A 15,187-nucleotide genomic window follows, 5' to 3' on the forward strand; every position below is an offset into this window, starting at 1 on the left:
GACCAGGGGCCAGTTAATAAACAAACATCAATAATATTTATCAGCATATATAATAAATGAATTCCCTGCTTTCAATCTTTCTACATTTGATGTCCTCATCTTTGCCAAGATGCAGATCCAGTCGCAGCAGCTTCAGGGCTTTGCTTTGGCCTCCATTGGTGGTCTGGGAGATCCTCCACTGGTATTTTTTTATTTATTTTTAAATAAACAAACACGATTTCGATGTGTTTTAATGCACTTTAGCATCTTATTTACATTCAAAGAACAAAAAAAAATTCAAGTGTTAATTCTTTTTCATTGTAAATTAGAAAATGGTCGTTAGGCAACCTTGCACCCTATCGTGGGCCAGATTTGGCCCATGGGCTGTAAGTTGGGTATCATTTCTCTACAGTATGTGATTGCTTTGCTCACTGGAATCACTAGCCTTACATCTATAAATCCAAAGCTTGCTCAACAGAATATTTATCATAAAAATTGAACAAAACACATACCAATTTATTTTACTTAAAGTCTGTTTTTGCATTATGCTTCTGTTCATGAAGCTATCATTACAAAGGTCACGGTCTCCCACTACGGTCTTTGACCGGCATTCATGTTTTCCATGACAACACTGTTACTGTTGGTGCTACTGCGTTTCTTATACTTCTTCTTCACACAGACGACACTGACCACCGTAATCACCAGCATCACTCCCAGTACAGACAGAGAGGAGGCAAGTGCAAGGGTGGTTTTATCCTGTGTGGAGCCCTTGTACTGACAGCTGTCCCCGTAGTACCACCAGTCGTCGCCCACCACACACCTGGACAACAGAGACAGAGGATGAGAGAGAAAAATCAGATGTGAAGGTATTCCCAGCACTTTTACGAAGCATGTAGAGAGGGTGATGGAACATTGGTGGGAGGTAAATAGAGGAAGGTGAGACAGAATTTTTTTTTTCACTATAGCTTTTATGGGGCTTCATCTACATGAAGATAAACCATACTTTCCCCTCAAATATTTAATTCAAGAATGCTCTTAAATGAACAAAAAAAAGATGTTTTGGGAAATATGTTGCTTTTTTGAGAGTTTGATTAGAAGATTGACACCACTCTTGTGTCTATACGATATATTTGAAGTGTGTTTTGTGTCATCTGGATCATTTGTTCCTGGGAGCACTTATTGGTCTGCTGCAGTGCAGTGCATTCTGGTAGCTGTAGGTTTTCTATCTCTTGAACAAAAGTGAATGTCACAGCCCCTTCTCTCTGTTCTCTCTGATCACGATTCACCAGTTTCAAAAATATTTACATCTTTTTTCTGCACAGACAACCCCGATTTATAAAGAGGTCATCTTTCCAGCAGTGAAATACTTGTTAAAAACAAATTGAGAGATTAAATAGAAATAAAAATAAAAGCATTAAATAAGTGGTATTAAACAGATCCCCTCCTGCACTGCCTGCCACGAATTTCCTGCTAGGAGTCCTTCCTTTAACCCTTCATAAAACCACAATGTGGTTTTATGAAGGGAAGGGTTTTATGAATGTGGACAATCTGATTTGTAGATTTTCTTGGTCCAGAGATGCTGGAAGGTGCACTTTGTCACAAGCTAGCCTGGCTTTGTCACAAAGCCAGGCTAGCTGTATTCCCATTTCCAGCCTTTCTGCTAAGCTAAGCTAACAGGTTGCTGGCTGTGGCTTCATATTGCACAGACACATGAGGGTGGCGTTGATCCTCTCATCTAACTATCTGCAAGACAGTGAATGTGTAGTTCCCAAAATGTCAAACTATTCATTTAAAGCGCTCACCTGCAAGCAGGCTTGCCCTCATCCACGACACAGACGCCCTCGTTCTGACACTCCACATTGAGGCAAACATCAGGGGGCGTAGTGGTGGTAGTGGTGGCCGGTCGCTGGGTTGTAGAAGGCGGAGGCTGGGTTGTAGAAGGCGGAGGCTGGGTTGTGGGGGGCAAAGGTTGGCTCACTGTCAGATGAGCCACGTCTGAAGAGGGGCAGCACATAAGAGAGCGGTTAATTAGATCCAAGTGGAGGAGCAACAATGAACATGTAATGAACAGACTGGATGCATGATTGGCTCTAATGTTTTTCTGACAAGTGGGTATCTGAATCATGGGTGTAATCATGCATCAGTGGTATATGTAATCCCACAAATCTGCTGTTTTGCACGTGTGCCTGGGTTGAGTATGTAGCATACTAATGAATGAATAATTGAGGTGTTGTATGACAGGATAGATGTGGTTTCACCAATAAGCCAATACATTTCTTTGCTTGTATCTTTAATATCTTGGATGCACAAAGTTTTTTGTGTTGAAATCTGTTGAGTTTATACTGTAATCTGGTGCTTTTACCCTCCATGGTGAGGAGAAAGATGGCGTCTCCTCCCTTTATAAAATCCCTGCTCTTGGCTCTGAGGTGGGTGAGATAGACTGCGGTGCCAGCGCCTGGCCCTCGGAAGTACTTGGACCCATCTGTATGTGTGACCTCAATGCCCACCTTGCGAGGGTCGTCCCAGAAAAACATGTCAGAGCCTGTTAAAAAGGAAGTTGGAAGGTTGTATGAATGTAATATTTTTAGGATTTATTTTTACCCAGAGAATAATTTATTTTAATATTACTGCACCTGTTGCCTTCATGTTGGGGTCAGTGGTGACACTACGCTGGTTGGACATGCGCTTTTGGATGTGTGAGTGCTGGTCCATCAGCATCATGGTCATCTGTTTCCAGGGGCATGGCCATTTTTGCCCTGTGTCCCCTTCACGAGCCACCAGATGAGCGTAGGCCGACAACTCACCGGCGTAGTCTGCCTTACCGTTGGGGTACAGCTCCATTTGAAAGGTGTAACCCTCCTTAGAGGTGAAAGGGGGGCTGAAGATAGACGTGTTTGTTGGAGTGTTATCCATAACGTGGCTGAAGTTTTTCACTCGCCATATAAACTCTGGGCAGGTGGTCTCAGAAAGGTTGATGTCATCCAGTGACAGCCCCCCTGTCACAGGCCCAGAAGTCTCCTTAGTCCCTTCAAAGACAACGCGGAATTTCGTCTTGGCGTCTAGACTCACGTGGTGCAGTTGCCACAGCTCCTGAGGGGATCCTGTTGAGGTAAAAACATTGAATTTATTGAACAGCAAGTTTACGATTGCCAAATTTCACAAACATTTTTCCAAGCGCAAGTAGAATTTAGTAATACTCACCCTTTATAGTGGTTATAAAGCGCAGTGTTCCGTTGGGGTTAGCTTTGTCATATTCTCTGACATGGATCTTCAGTGTGTCCCCGGCGCTGTTGTAGTAGAAGAACTGCAGACACTGGTATCCTCTTTTGGGGTAAAGGAGCCGGCTCTCCAGCAGAGCTGTATCCCCAGTGTTGGCTGAGCTAGAGTTGAAGTACATAAAATACCCCGAGCCTAAAGATCGGAATTTTATTTGATTAGTCACGTCAGTACCAAAGCATTATTTCAATGCACTCTGCACAGTGGATGATAAGAGGGAAGATTATACAGGCCAATCTATTATATAGCAATGATTAAAAGACAGGTTCTCATTTATACAAGTCTATTTTAAAACAACCTCTCACATGCCTGCATGTGATGTCAGAGATGGGGGACAAAATTCACAGTCCTTGTTTTGAAGTGCATCTTAAAGTGCTGTGGTAAAGTTCAGCAAGGCCTCATCTGTCTAGACAAATCAAGTGGGTATACATGGCGCAAGTGCATTTAGGGCAGTGGTTCCCAACTTGTCCAGATTTCTCCTTAGTCATTAGTTAAAGGTCCACACAGTTTAATACATTCAGCATCATACTTGCGTTTGGACATGTCATCAAGCTAGTTTGCTGTCTCTGTCAAATAGCTGTGGGTTAGCCACTCACTCTATAGCAGGAAACAGCACTTCAGAATAAAAGCCCTGTGCCAGAAATTCACTGTACTTAAAAATAAAATGTGTTTTTTGCAAACTTTACATTTTTGCTGGTCAGTTGCGGTCCATTCAGAATGGACCCGTGACCCACTTTCGGACCACGATCCACCAGTTGGGAACCACTGATTTTGGTCGTGTCCAACCACTTTTGCTAGGTCAAAGGGCGAAACAGTTGTATTTAGTCCCTTAATCAATCATAGGTGTGTTTTGGGTGTAACATTATTTAACCAATCAGGATGTATCTCCCATTCCCAATAAAAGCCAGGTGTGCCTGCACTTGGCAAACCTCTATTTACATGGCAGATTCGACAAATTGGAGAAGCGAGCAGTTTTCTGCTGAGAGTAATGCAGTAAGAGCAGAAATGTCACTGCAGCAAATATCACGGGATGTTTGAACAGCAAAACTAAAAAATGTAAAATCTAAACTTGACATAGGAGGTGCATCTTACTATCACAATATTGTGCCTTTTAAATATCAGGAAAATACTTTGCCATCCTGATGTTAGACCAGGTTTTTGTTGGTCAGTGGCATCATCACTTTCTGCTGCCTCAAAATAGCAATACACCAACAATTCGTCCTCACCACACCTCACTTAAAGACCTACAGGCCATGGGCGCACAAACGGGTACAAGTAGTAGTGTCAACACATTCTCACTCCGACCTCGTCATATATTGACGTTTTGGTCATGGACTTTCCATGTCCACATAAGATGTGCAGGGTACCCTTGGTGCATTGGTTGTTGACGTTCTGGGACAACGTGTCAAGTTCTGCCTGTTACATGCATTGTCTTCTTTCAGGATACACTTCCGTTTTCACAGGAAATTTAACTTTTACATGTAGTGTCTGTCAAAATAAACGCACTATGTTTATATTCCTCCAACACCAAACCCACAGGGTTGGGTTTAGACAACAAAAACACATGGACGGGATTGGGAAAAAAGAACAGTGTTTGGCTTTAGAATCTTACGGGATGCGAACACCGCTCTCTTGGATGAAAGTTGACCTCTCCTCCTGCCCGCCCCACTCGGGCTTTCGCCACCTTAACTTTTGTCCTTGTCCCGCTGTGTTTCCCCTGACGCAGCCGGCTGTCATTAAACTAAATTGCAACTGGCTGCGTATCATGCTGACATTAAAGATCACCTTTTTGTTGGTTTCTGGTGCTGCAAGTCACTGATTTCAACGACTTTGGAGTGAGACCGGGCTCACAATGTGGGTGCTGGCTGTAAAAATGACAACTGCATCAGTCTGAACTAGCAATGATGTGCTGGATATAAGATGAGGTCCCTAATCTTAAGATACCCACTTGTTTTGTGTAACCTCATAGCCTCATTTTAGCGTTGGTTGAACTTAAGGAAACATTTAATACAAAACATGGACTGCTTTTTTGTCCACCCTCATTGGAAGGCATTTTTTCCAGGGCCAGTATGGAGAGGAGAAACAATTGCAGTGGCCCAAAACTTTTTCAATGTACATATGGACATTTGATTGTTGTTCTAAGACGGACTTGAAAAAGGGTGAACTAATTCTCTAATGCCGAGCTATGCATCTGCACCAAGTGACATATATATTTCTGCAACATAATTCTCACCAGTGCATTTGCCCATGTTGGAGTAGTCAGTGCTGGGCCCTCCTTCAGCTGTGGCAACCCTTTCCCAGTCTGCCTTATCCCCTTCTCCCTGGATCATACCACAGATGTTCTCACGTTCAAAGTCACATGAGTCCAGGAATGTGGAGCCCTGGGCTACAAGACATTTCAAAACGCACACAAGTGTAGGACTTTGAACAACTATAAACTGATGATCAAGGGCAATGTTTAGCTTATCACATATTTCCATGTAGCATAAATTCAGGAGATAAATCATCTTATTGACAGCTGCTATCAACGACATTGAATTAGCTGTAATAATGGCGGCACAAGCTGACAACACTTCTTTTACAGACAATAAAACTGAACTAAAGTGTGTAAGGTTGTTGACTCTTACTGCAGTTATAGAGGCGGTGCAGCTTGAGCAGGTCACTGTCACTGAACTCCATACGCTGGCCAATGACATCACTGAAAGCTGGGATCTTGGTGACGATGGTGGGCTCGGTGCCGTTGCGAAAGGCGTTTTTACTGTAGTGCATCATGGAGCCGTAGTCATAGGGCACGCCCAGAGAGCTGGAAGTGGTGTCATTGTAGGTGTTAAAGTTGTGTTCTCTACCTGCAGATCAGACACAAATAAAGGTGTCAGTGCTGTTGAAATCATTATCACAGTGTCTTCATCCATTCTCCAAACGTGGCAGCGGATTTCAGCGATGTTTATGAGGCGGATCACTAATAAATGTTGCTTATCAGTGGCTGGTGTGTGTTTAAAGACTTGACAAAGGATTACTGACATCTCAAAGTGCAATGTACACTTTAACTGCAGACTTTCAAAATAGATTTATTAACCATTTGAAGAGCACAGGCCAATGCACCTGATACAAAATGTTTTATTCCTTGATGGGCTGATAATGTGTTTTGCTTATCTTGTGCAATCTTGAGATTATGCAGCCAGGACACTAACGCATGCACATGCTTATCACACAAGCAATAAATCACCTGCTGCATAAAGTCCTGCATAACAAACCTCTTGCAAACATTGCATGACTGAAGTGACTTTTCAGATTAATTAGGATTTACATTTTTGTGAAAAGCTTGTTTAAGTGCAATGCATGAGAGCTACTTTATATGCCCTCTCAGTTAATTTATAAGCATACACGAAATAGAAGCCATGAAGTAGGCATGTCATAGAGGGATTAATGATATGTGGGAGCATGAATGAGCAGTGTTTAAATTAATTATAATTTGGGTATCGTAGTAGCAGTGATTTATTACCCTCTGAGATGCGGTCCCACATGATCCTGACATAGTCATCGCGGTCTGATCTGGACTGTTCATGCCAGAAACCCAGAGCATGAAGGAACTCGTGTTCAATGGTGGCGATGCGGTCACAGTTTCTCCCTATTGACAACTTCTGCTTCCCAACTCGTCGGTTTCCCACAGAGGAGAAACAGCTTTAAGATAAAAACAAACAAACAAGGCTTTCATGAACATGATATTGAGGACTTTTGTTGTAATTATAAATAGATTACAAGGCTATAAAGCACAGCTTGTCTTGCCATCTGAACAGATCATTAAACAATAAGAGTTCTTTTCGCCTCACCCGCCCCCTTTAAAGATGGAAATGTAGTTTGCTTCTCCACTCCAAGGCTTGAAGTCGATGCAGGTCTTGAGCCGGTACTGCTCAAAGGCCTTCAGAATCACACCTTTTGCATTGATCTCTGCAGAGAAGATAATAAATCAATTGTGTTAAAGATGATAAAATGCATCTCCCAATTCCCCTTTTAAGACTGACCATAAATTCATAAAAGGCCTCTTTTTAATCTTTAAGCTTTACTCAGTTACTCCCTGCTGTATGTGTAAAAATATATATTTAAAAAAATTAATCAGCCTTTTTTTTTCTTTATATGTTCCTTTATTTTCTTCTGACATCATTAAAAACCCAGTATGTAGAAAGGCTCTGACTTGTTAAGCCTTCCCCTCTCTACAAACTGAGTTGCATGTTTGATTTAAGTGACAAAAATATGAATATGCCCAGAAAGCATTGTTCATATGCCAAATAAGGAAATATGTAGTGCTCAATATGTTATGTGATATGTTGGCTGCATTAAAGGTCTAGTGTGTATGATTTAGGAGAGATATATTGGCAGAAATGGAAGATGATATTCATAACTGTGCTTTCATTTTTGAGTATTGACCTTAAATTAGGATAGCTGTCTTTTTGTTACCTTACGCAGAATTTATACTTGCAGACCCTATGCCGTAGCCTACACACATGGCCTACGCTGTTGTGAGCATTTGTACTGTCTTTGTCACTCTGTAGTTACACCTCCACAACACTAGTCGGCAGTGGGGTTTCTGTGAGTGCTCTAAAGTTTAGTTGATTTGAAACACACCCAAAACACACATTAAACACACATTAAACATGGCTCAATAGAGACACTTTCAAACACAAGTACACAAATCGGCTTCACATTAACTCGCAGCATTCACAGACAAAGCACTTGTCTTTATTTGGACACATTTTCCCCACAAATACAACATGCTAATGTTTTTAGCACAAGCCTATGGCATTTTACATTGTATAAATTAGCCTAGCGGCTAGCTGACATTTCCGCAAATTAAACAAAGCCAGAAACAACAGCAACATTTAACAAACGTAAAGTTACAAAATCTGGTTTCATTACTCACAAGGTTCACCGGCAAAACAACTGTCTTAAGGTGCTTGCACATGATTGCTGATTTGCCGACGCTGCAGCGCTTGCCGTTGGCTTGACCCAACACTGATCATCTCCATCTTGCAGTTGGATCTTTAAATTTTTCCGTGCCACGTCTCCGCCCCCGCCCCCCACCTGTGTTCTACTGTAAAATCATTGGCTCTACACAGAAAGGTCAGCATCAAACAGGGTCGAAGTTCAACAAAATTGAACTTTCGGCGTCACGTCAAAACACCGGTGAAGCCCAAAACGCAACGCCGAAGTCAAAAAGTACCCCGACATCAGCGTTAACGCCAGCTTCCACAGGAAAACAATGGTACAGCGGGCATCAAGAAATTTTTAACTCTGATCATGTGCACGCGCCTTTATACTAAACATGTTTTCCAAACAAATTTAACATGCTAACATTATTAGAACAAGCATATGGCACTCAACATTGTGTAAATTAGCCTAGCTCATATGAAGCCAGGATAAATCACACACAAGACTTAAAATGCTATTTTTGTGGAGGCTTTATTCTCTTCACAATTATTGTTTCTTATCTGTGAAATTAAAGTAAATAAAAGCTTCATGGTTTCAGCTTACAAAAATAGACAGGGGGGGGGGTCTACATTGGTGCGATGTGTAGTTACATTTCTGGGGAGGTTCACGTCAGGCGTAGGGTATGGCATAGTCTCTACGTGGACGCAGAGCCTACTCTGTAGGTACGGCATCGATTTGATGCAGATATATAAATCCTGCTTAAGAATGAGCCGTTAAAATCTACACACGGAGCAGGTTCTCTTCCATGGAGCTCGCCATGTTGTTTCTACAGTAGCCCAGAACGGATAAACCAAACACTGGCTCTAGATTGGGCCCACTGCATTTTTGCATCAGCTATTGTCATTCACCACCACACTTGGTACACAGAAGCAGTTTTATTGGGCTGCAATCTGCAAAGTCACTGCCAGATGCCACTAAATCCTACACATTAGACCTTTAACATATATTTACTGTATAAAACATATTCATACAGTATGTTATTCTACATAGTGACTAATCCTTGAATTCACTTGTAACTGTGTAATTTATACACTATGAAAATACTCAGTTTCAAGTCCTGCAATCACAATTTTACTTAAGTAGAAGTGCAAAGGTATTAGCTGTTTGCTAAAAGACTAATTTACAACATTAATGTTCATGTAGAAACATTTTCTAAATGCAGGTCCTTACAGGCACTCTTACCTAAGTCATCTTCCATGTAGTACGGGATCGTCTTTGGCCACCTGTACTGATCCCCAATTATGGAATTTCGAGTTTGCCTCTGTGGTGGTCAGGTAAAGCAACCATTGAGACAGTGACAACATAAGCTTTATTCCAGAATCTTCAACTGTGCATGTGAAAATGAAAAGCAGTTAAATTAACATACCTCATCAAGCACAATGTCCCCCTCTACAAGATTCAACCCTGCCTCTGTGGAGACCAAGCATGAGGAAAACTGGTTTACATTAGTTACTGAGAAATAATCTGGAGATATGAGAATGAAAAATGCCCACATACCTTCATTGATGTCAAAAATGTCAAGGTCCCGTCCACCGTCCACATCATAGTCTGTGTAAATGGATATGTAATAAGTGAAGACACTTCAAATGAAAGCGACAGATTAGTGATAATAGAAAGGAAATCTGTGTCTTGCTTAAAAAAATAAATCATTTACCTGATATTTTTGCTGTGGGCTAAACAGAAGAGAATTCAAACATACATGTTATTGATACACAAATATATTAAAATCAGGTTTCTAGTTATCATACAACAGCATGCTCAAAAAAAAAAAAGAAGCAACTTCTCACCAAGCAGAGGGTCGCACAACATAAGAGGCATGCAATGTGAAGAACAAGTACACCTGTAGGTTTTGTCCCTGCCATGTCCTCAAGTGTCCCTCTACATGGGACAGTGCAGGTGACAGGTACTCAGCTGTTACAAGTCACTCAGAGTGCAGAAATAAGAGGGGTGCACGCAGGGAATAAAATGAAACGTGGTCAAGGGTGGATAATTGACAGAGCTGTAAAGGGTCTGAGTTACACAGCAACTTCAATCTTCGCTGTTATCTTCGAACAAATCTTTACACATTTGCAGATTAGCCGCAGTGAAACAATAAGCCAGGGGGCGGCAAAACAGTCATGCTTACTTACCTTTCAGAATAAGACAGAGGAAGAACAACATCTGGAGGAAGTGATGCGCTGGATCTTTCTCATATTATAATGCTTTGTTTGCATTAACCTTGTTTTACTTATACAGTCATAAATTGCAGCTGTCATTGAAATCCAGTTGCCACCAGCAACAATTATGCATTGTATTTTATTCCTGCCTGTAACAAACTGCTAATTATATTGATCCAGAATAAACCAATACATTCTTTAAGACTATTTTTGTCAGTGTAATTTTACATCTAATAAAGGAAAATGCATCCTGCTGATATACTTGGGCAGATCTGTCAGATGTGTGGGTCACATGACTTGGACTCGAGTACAGATTTGATAACCTTAGACTGAACTTGATTTGGACTTTAACATCCAGTGACTTCACTTGAGCCTTTTGACTTGAAAAAACTTGATACCTTCTCCCAAGCCAAGTTGGGAAGAGAAACGTAAAGACATCTGTCCAATATGAGATGAGTTTAATACAACAAAAGACAGGGCAGACACATACACAATTCATTCTGTTGCAGTAGTGGTTAACAGTGCTGTATGAAAGTACTATGTCAACACTACTTATTTATGATTACATTACTTGCTTGTTTTGAATGAATGAATGACTTTATTTCAAACCAAAGTTTAAAACAATATTGTGATAACAAAAAAACGAAAAAACGGAAATGTTCGAAAAGGAGTAGGTAGAAGTAAAACTTATATGTTCCTACCCCTCTCTCACTTTTCTTCTATTAAGTTAAATTATTTGCAGTTTCTTACATGTATAGTTACATACAACAATTAACCCATTTTTACAACCCAATCTTACTATCTTATCTAATGACGAAAATTCTGTCTGTGTGTGTGTGTTCCACGTTTTTCTCCTCACTGACTTGGTCAATCCATGTGAAATTTGGCACAGTGGTAGAGGGTCATGGGAGGATGGGAATGAAGCAATATTACATCAACTGGCCAAAGGGGGGCGCTATAGCAACCGATTGAAATTGCAAACTTTGAATGGGCATATATAGATTTTCCGCCATTTTGAATTTTTTGAAAAACACTTCAAATGGATCTCTTCCTAGGAAGTTTGAGCGATCTGCATGAAACTGGGTGAACATAATCTAGGGACCAATATCTAAAGTTCCCTCTTGGCAAAAGTTGGAAAACTTCCTAAAACTGAGCTTCTATAAGGCAATGAATATTGCGGAGGGCGTGGCTCATCACATAAAGGTGTATAACATCTCAAGGGTTTCACCCATCACCACGCAACTTTGTAGGCATATGACCACACATAATCTGAGAGGACCCCTCCATTACTGACCCCATCAAACAAAATGGGGGCGCCAGAGAGCTAATTTCTTATCTAGGCCTAACTACCACATCAATTTTTACTAAACTTGGTAGATATGTAGAACAGGACGCCTCAAGGTGACTGGAGAAATTTAACTCTAATTGGCAACTGGGTGGCGCTATAACAACAGAAAAATGCTTCAAAATGGCTAAAATGCGACCGATCGCTGTGGCTCCCCCTGTGGACCAATGTTGTTGGGTTTTTTTCTAATTTTTGGTATGACTAAGTCATGGTATGGTATGCTGCTGCAACAAGGGCTAGCCGCACCTTTCCCATGTGAACTACCAGTGCGCCCCACTTCTAAGTCAATACAACATATAAACATTTTAACTATCTGCCTTTCAACGTGCTACCTCAACTACTAATGTACAATTTTAGCCCACTAACTATCCCACTGGCAATGGTACTACTGTACTTTCAGTAAAGCAATCGTACTATCAAATTCACAAAAACTCTGTCTGAATTCACAAGAGTACTTTCAGTGGGAGACTCATACCATCAAGATGTACCACTGAGTGCCACAGGAAATCATTTCTGCCTGTGGCCATCAAACTGTACAACTCCTCCCTCTGAGTGGTCCTGAGACTTTTTCACACACTGCAATAATCCAATGTAACTTGTGCAATAACCCCATTTCACCCTGACTGTAAATATTCTGTTTGTGTAAACAATCTTGTTCAGTTTACAATATATATATATATATATATATGCATATGTATATGTATATATATATATATATATATATATATATATATATATATATTGCTTAGATATATAATATATATATATATATATATATATATATATATATATATATATATATATATATATATATATATATTTGTTAATAATTCCTGTTTATTTTAACTATATATTTGTAAATACTATTGTTTAAATTTCTTATATTTTCATGTATCTTTCCTTTCTTGCAAGGAGCACCTGTAACACAACAATTTCCCCTCGGGAATCAATAAAGTATTTCTGATTCTGAATACATTGCTCTTCTTAATGGGTTCAGTTGACTATTTAATCTGCAATTTCCTATGACTTGTATCCCAAACACACACCATGTGAAACTGTACGTGGGCAACTGTGCACTCAATGGGTTTGGACTAGTTTTATAATTATATTACATTCCTAAATTATTTACAATACACCGGGTGATACTAAATAAATACAAATTTCCCTAAAACAGCTTTTCCTCTTCCAAGTATCTGTCAAGGGTTTGTTATTTGTACAGTTTTTTAAAATGGTTTATATTTGTACTTTCTTTAAGCTCATCTGCCAACCCAATCCACAAATGCACCCCACACACTGAAATACACAGACTTTTTTTAGTTGTATGAACACTTTGTTTTTTAAAGTTAAAAGTTACAACCCCTCCCTGTTTTAATAAACTCGTTAAAACGCTTTCACGATTTCAGTAAATTTAATATATTATTACTCTGTTGTTTAAATGGCATTGCAATCGGTGAAGGGTGCATTATGACTTGTTTAGGACTCGAAACTTAAAGCTTAGGACTCGGTACTTGCCTGTCTTGTGACTTGCAAAACAATGACTGAGCTCTGTGTTATTCTCAAGGCTCTAACAAGCAGTTCAAAGCTCATTACAAGCCAGTGTTTGGTTTATCCTTGTCACAGATGACCTTTACCTTGAACTCCCCGGCCCGTAGCAATGCTTCATGGGCACTTCAGTAAAAGTAGCTTTGACATGTTGGTCTATAAATTCCTCCACTTTGTGCTCTGCCCTCCAACAGATCCAGCGTTATTATATAAATGTTTTCTTTTCAGTTACTTTCTGACACTACACTAGATGCAGCGTGTGCACACAATATTTACGGCCTTTTCTTTGCACTGCTTTGTGCTGTGTTGATTGTTGCTTGGCAGGGACAAACAGGATGCTCTGATCCTCATAATGAACCTTTTGAGAAACACAAAAGGATCACATCAAAACAGGCATTCTGGCATCTCACCTTGAAAACCGCTGTTGTTATTTTCTATATGTTGTGACATACTTTAGTGGATCCACTTCCTTTTCTGCAGGAATGTGCGCAAGTGTTGGAGAGGTGCTGACCCAATGAAAGAGCAAGTGTGTAAACAAGCATGACATACAGCAAGCATTCAATACACTAAAGTATGTCACAACGTTTTCTTTGTCACTATGGACAATTGTCAATGTGTTTCTTTGCTTTAATTAGTCAATGCAGTGATGGGGGACAGCTTTGACGTGATTCTATAGCCTCTGAGTGTAAAAGTAAACATATCAACTTGTTTCTTTAGCTCTCTAGCGCCCCCGTTTTGTTTGCTGGAGTCAATAATGGAGGGGTCCCCTCAGATTATGTGTGGTCATATGCCTACAAAGTTGCGTGGTGATGGGTGAAACCCTTGAGATGTTATACACCTTTATGTGATGAGCCACGCCCTCCGCAATATTCATTGCCTTATAGAAGCTCAGTTTTAGGAAGTTTTCCAACTTTTGCCAAGAGGGAACTTTAGATATTGGTCCCTAGATTATGTTCACCCAGTTTCATGCAGATCGCTCAAACTTCCTAGGAAGAGATCCATTTGAAGTGTTTTTCAAAAAATTCAAAATGGCGGAAAATCTATATATGCGGAAGTTATGGGTTCTTGAGGCAAATTTGTTCCTCGTGAGGAGAGGCATCTCTGTGCAAAGTTTCATGTCTCTACGATATACGGGGCATGAGATATGCCCATTCAAAGTTTGCAATTTCAATCGGTTGCTATAGCGCCCCCCTTTGGCCAATTGATGTAATATTGCTTCATTGGCATCCTCCCATGACCCTCTACCACTGTGCCAAATTTCACATGGATTGACCAAGTCAGTGAGGAGAAAAACGTGGAACAGACACACTCACAGACACACAGAGTTTTCGTCATTATATAGTGAGATTAATCCTTACCTAATTTATTTATTTATTGATGTTCCTTTCTGCCATTTTTTTCTGTTGAGGCATTTGGCGTTGTTCAAAATTTGAAACTTAATAAACTAAATTATAAACGCAAATGCCGTGTTGCAACCTACAGGCAAAACATACACGTGTCACCTGCTGTCAATCACTGCTACTTTTTTAATTGCTGCTGTTCGGCTTTTGTGTTTGTTTCTTTTTAGTTTTATATTTGAAACCTGCAACACCTATTACAGTGCAATTTCTAATGGAAAAAAAAGAGAACATTGCTGTGTCACACTAAAGTCCAGTTGTTACTTTAACAGAAATACAATACGTTTGCAACACTTGGTCATCAGATAAATGAGCACAAATTCTAACTGTGTGGTGTGCAAGTACAAAAATGCTATTCCCAATGCTGTTCCTTATATATGGCTTTCCTTACCTCTAGATGACGCACATTTTCATACCTACATCTGCAAGTCTAACTTGAGGGTGCTGTAATTTTTCTTGCCAGTGAGAGGCACAGCTTGGACTGGGAGAAGGGCAGCAGTTCTATA

At 40.3% G+C, this 15,187-nt stretch overlaps 1 protein-coding gene across 1 annotated transcript; it reads right to left on the minus strand.

Annotated features, from left to right (window-relative positions):
* Positions 1-212: 212 nt before the first annotated feature.
* On the minus strand, positions 213-10,165 carry mep1bb (meprin A subunit beta b). Its single transcript, XM_049598404.1, has 14 exons — positions 10,029-10,165; positions 9,896-9,914; positions 9,739-9,789; positions 9,608-9,651; positions 9,424-9,502; positions 7,086-7,203; positions 6,758-6,936; positions 5,883-6,101; positions 5,489-5,641; positions 3,181-3,390; positions 2,613-3,080; positions 2,342-2,521; positions 1,782-1,974; positions 213-799 (listed from the first exon to the last, which is right to left on the minus strand). The coding sequence occupies exons 1-14, from the start codon at positions 10,101-10,103 to the stop codon at positions 571-573; spliced, it is 2,217 nt and encodes a 738-aa protein (XP_049454361.1). The 5' UTR covers positions 10,104-10,165; the 3' UTR covers positions 213-570.
* Positions 10,166-15,187: the final 5,022 nt, after the last annotated feature.

The sequence above is a fragment of the Epinephelus fuscoguttatus genome, linkage group LG15, assembly GCF_011397635.1.
Source record: "Epinephelus fuscoguttatus linkage group LG15, E.fuscoguttatus.final_Chr_v1".
In the NCBI taxonomy this organism is placed as follows: Eukaryota; Metazoa; Chordata; class Actinopteri; order Perciformes; family Serranidae; genus Epinephelus; species Epinephelus fuscoguttatus.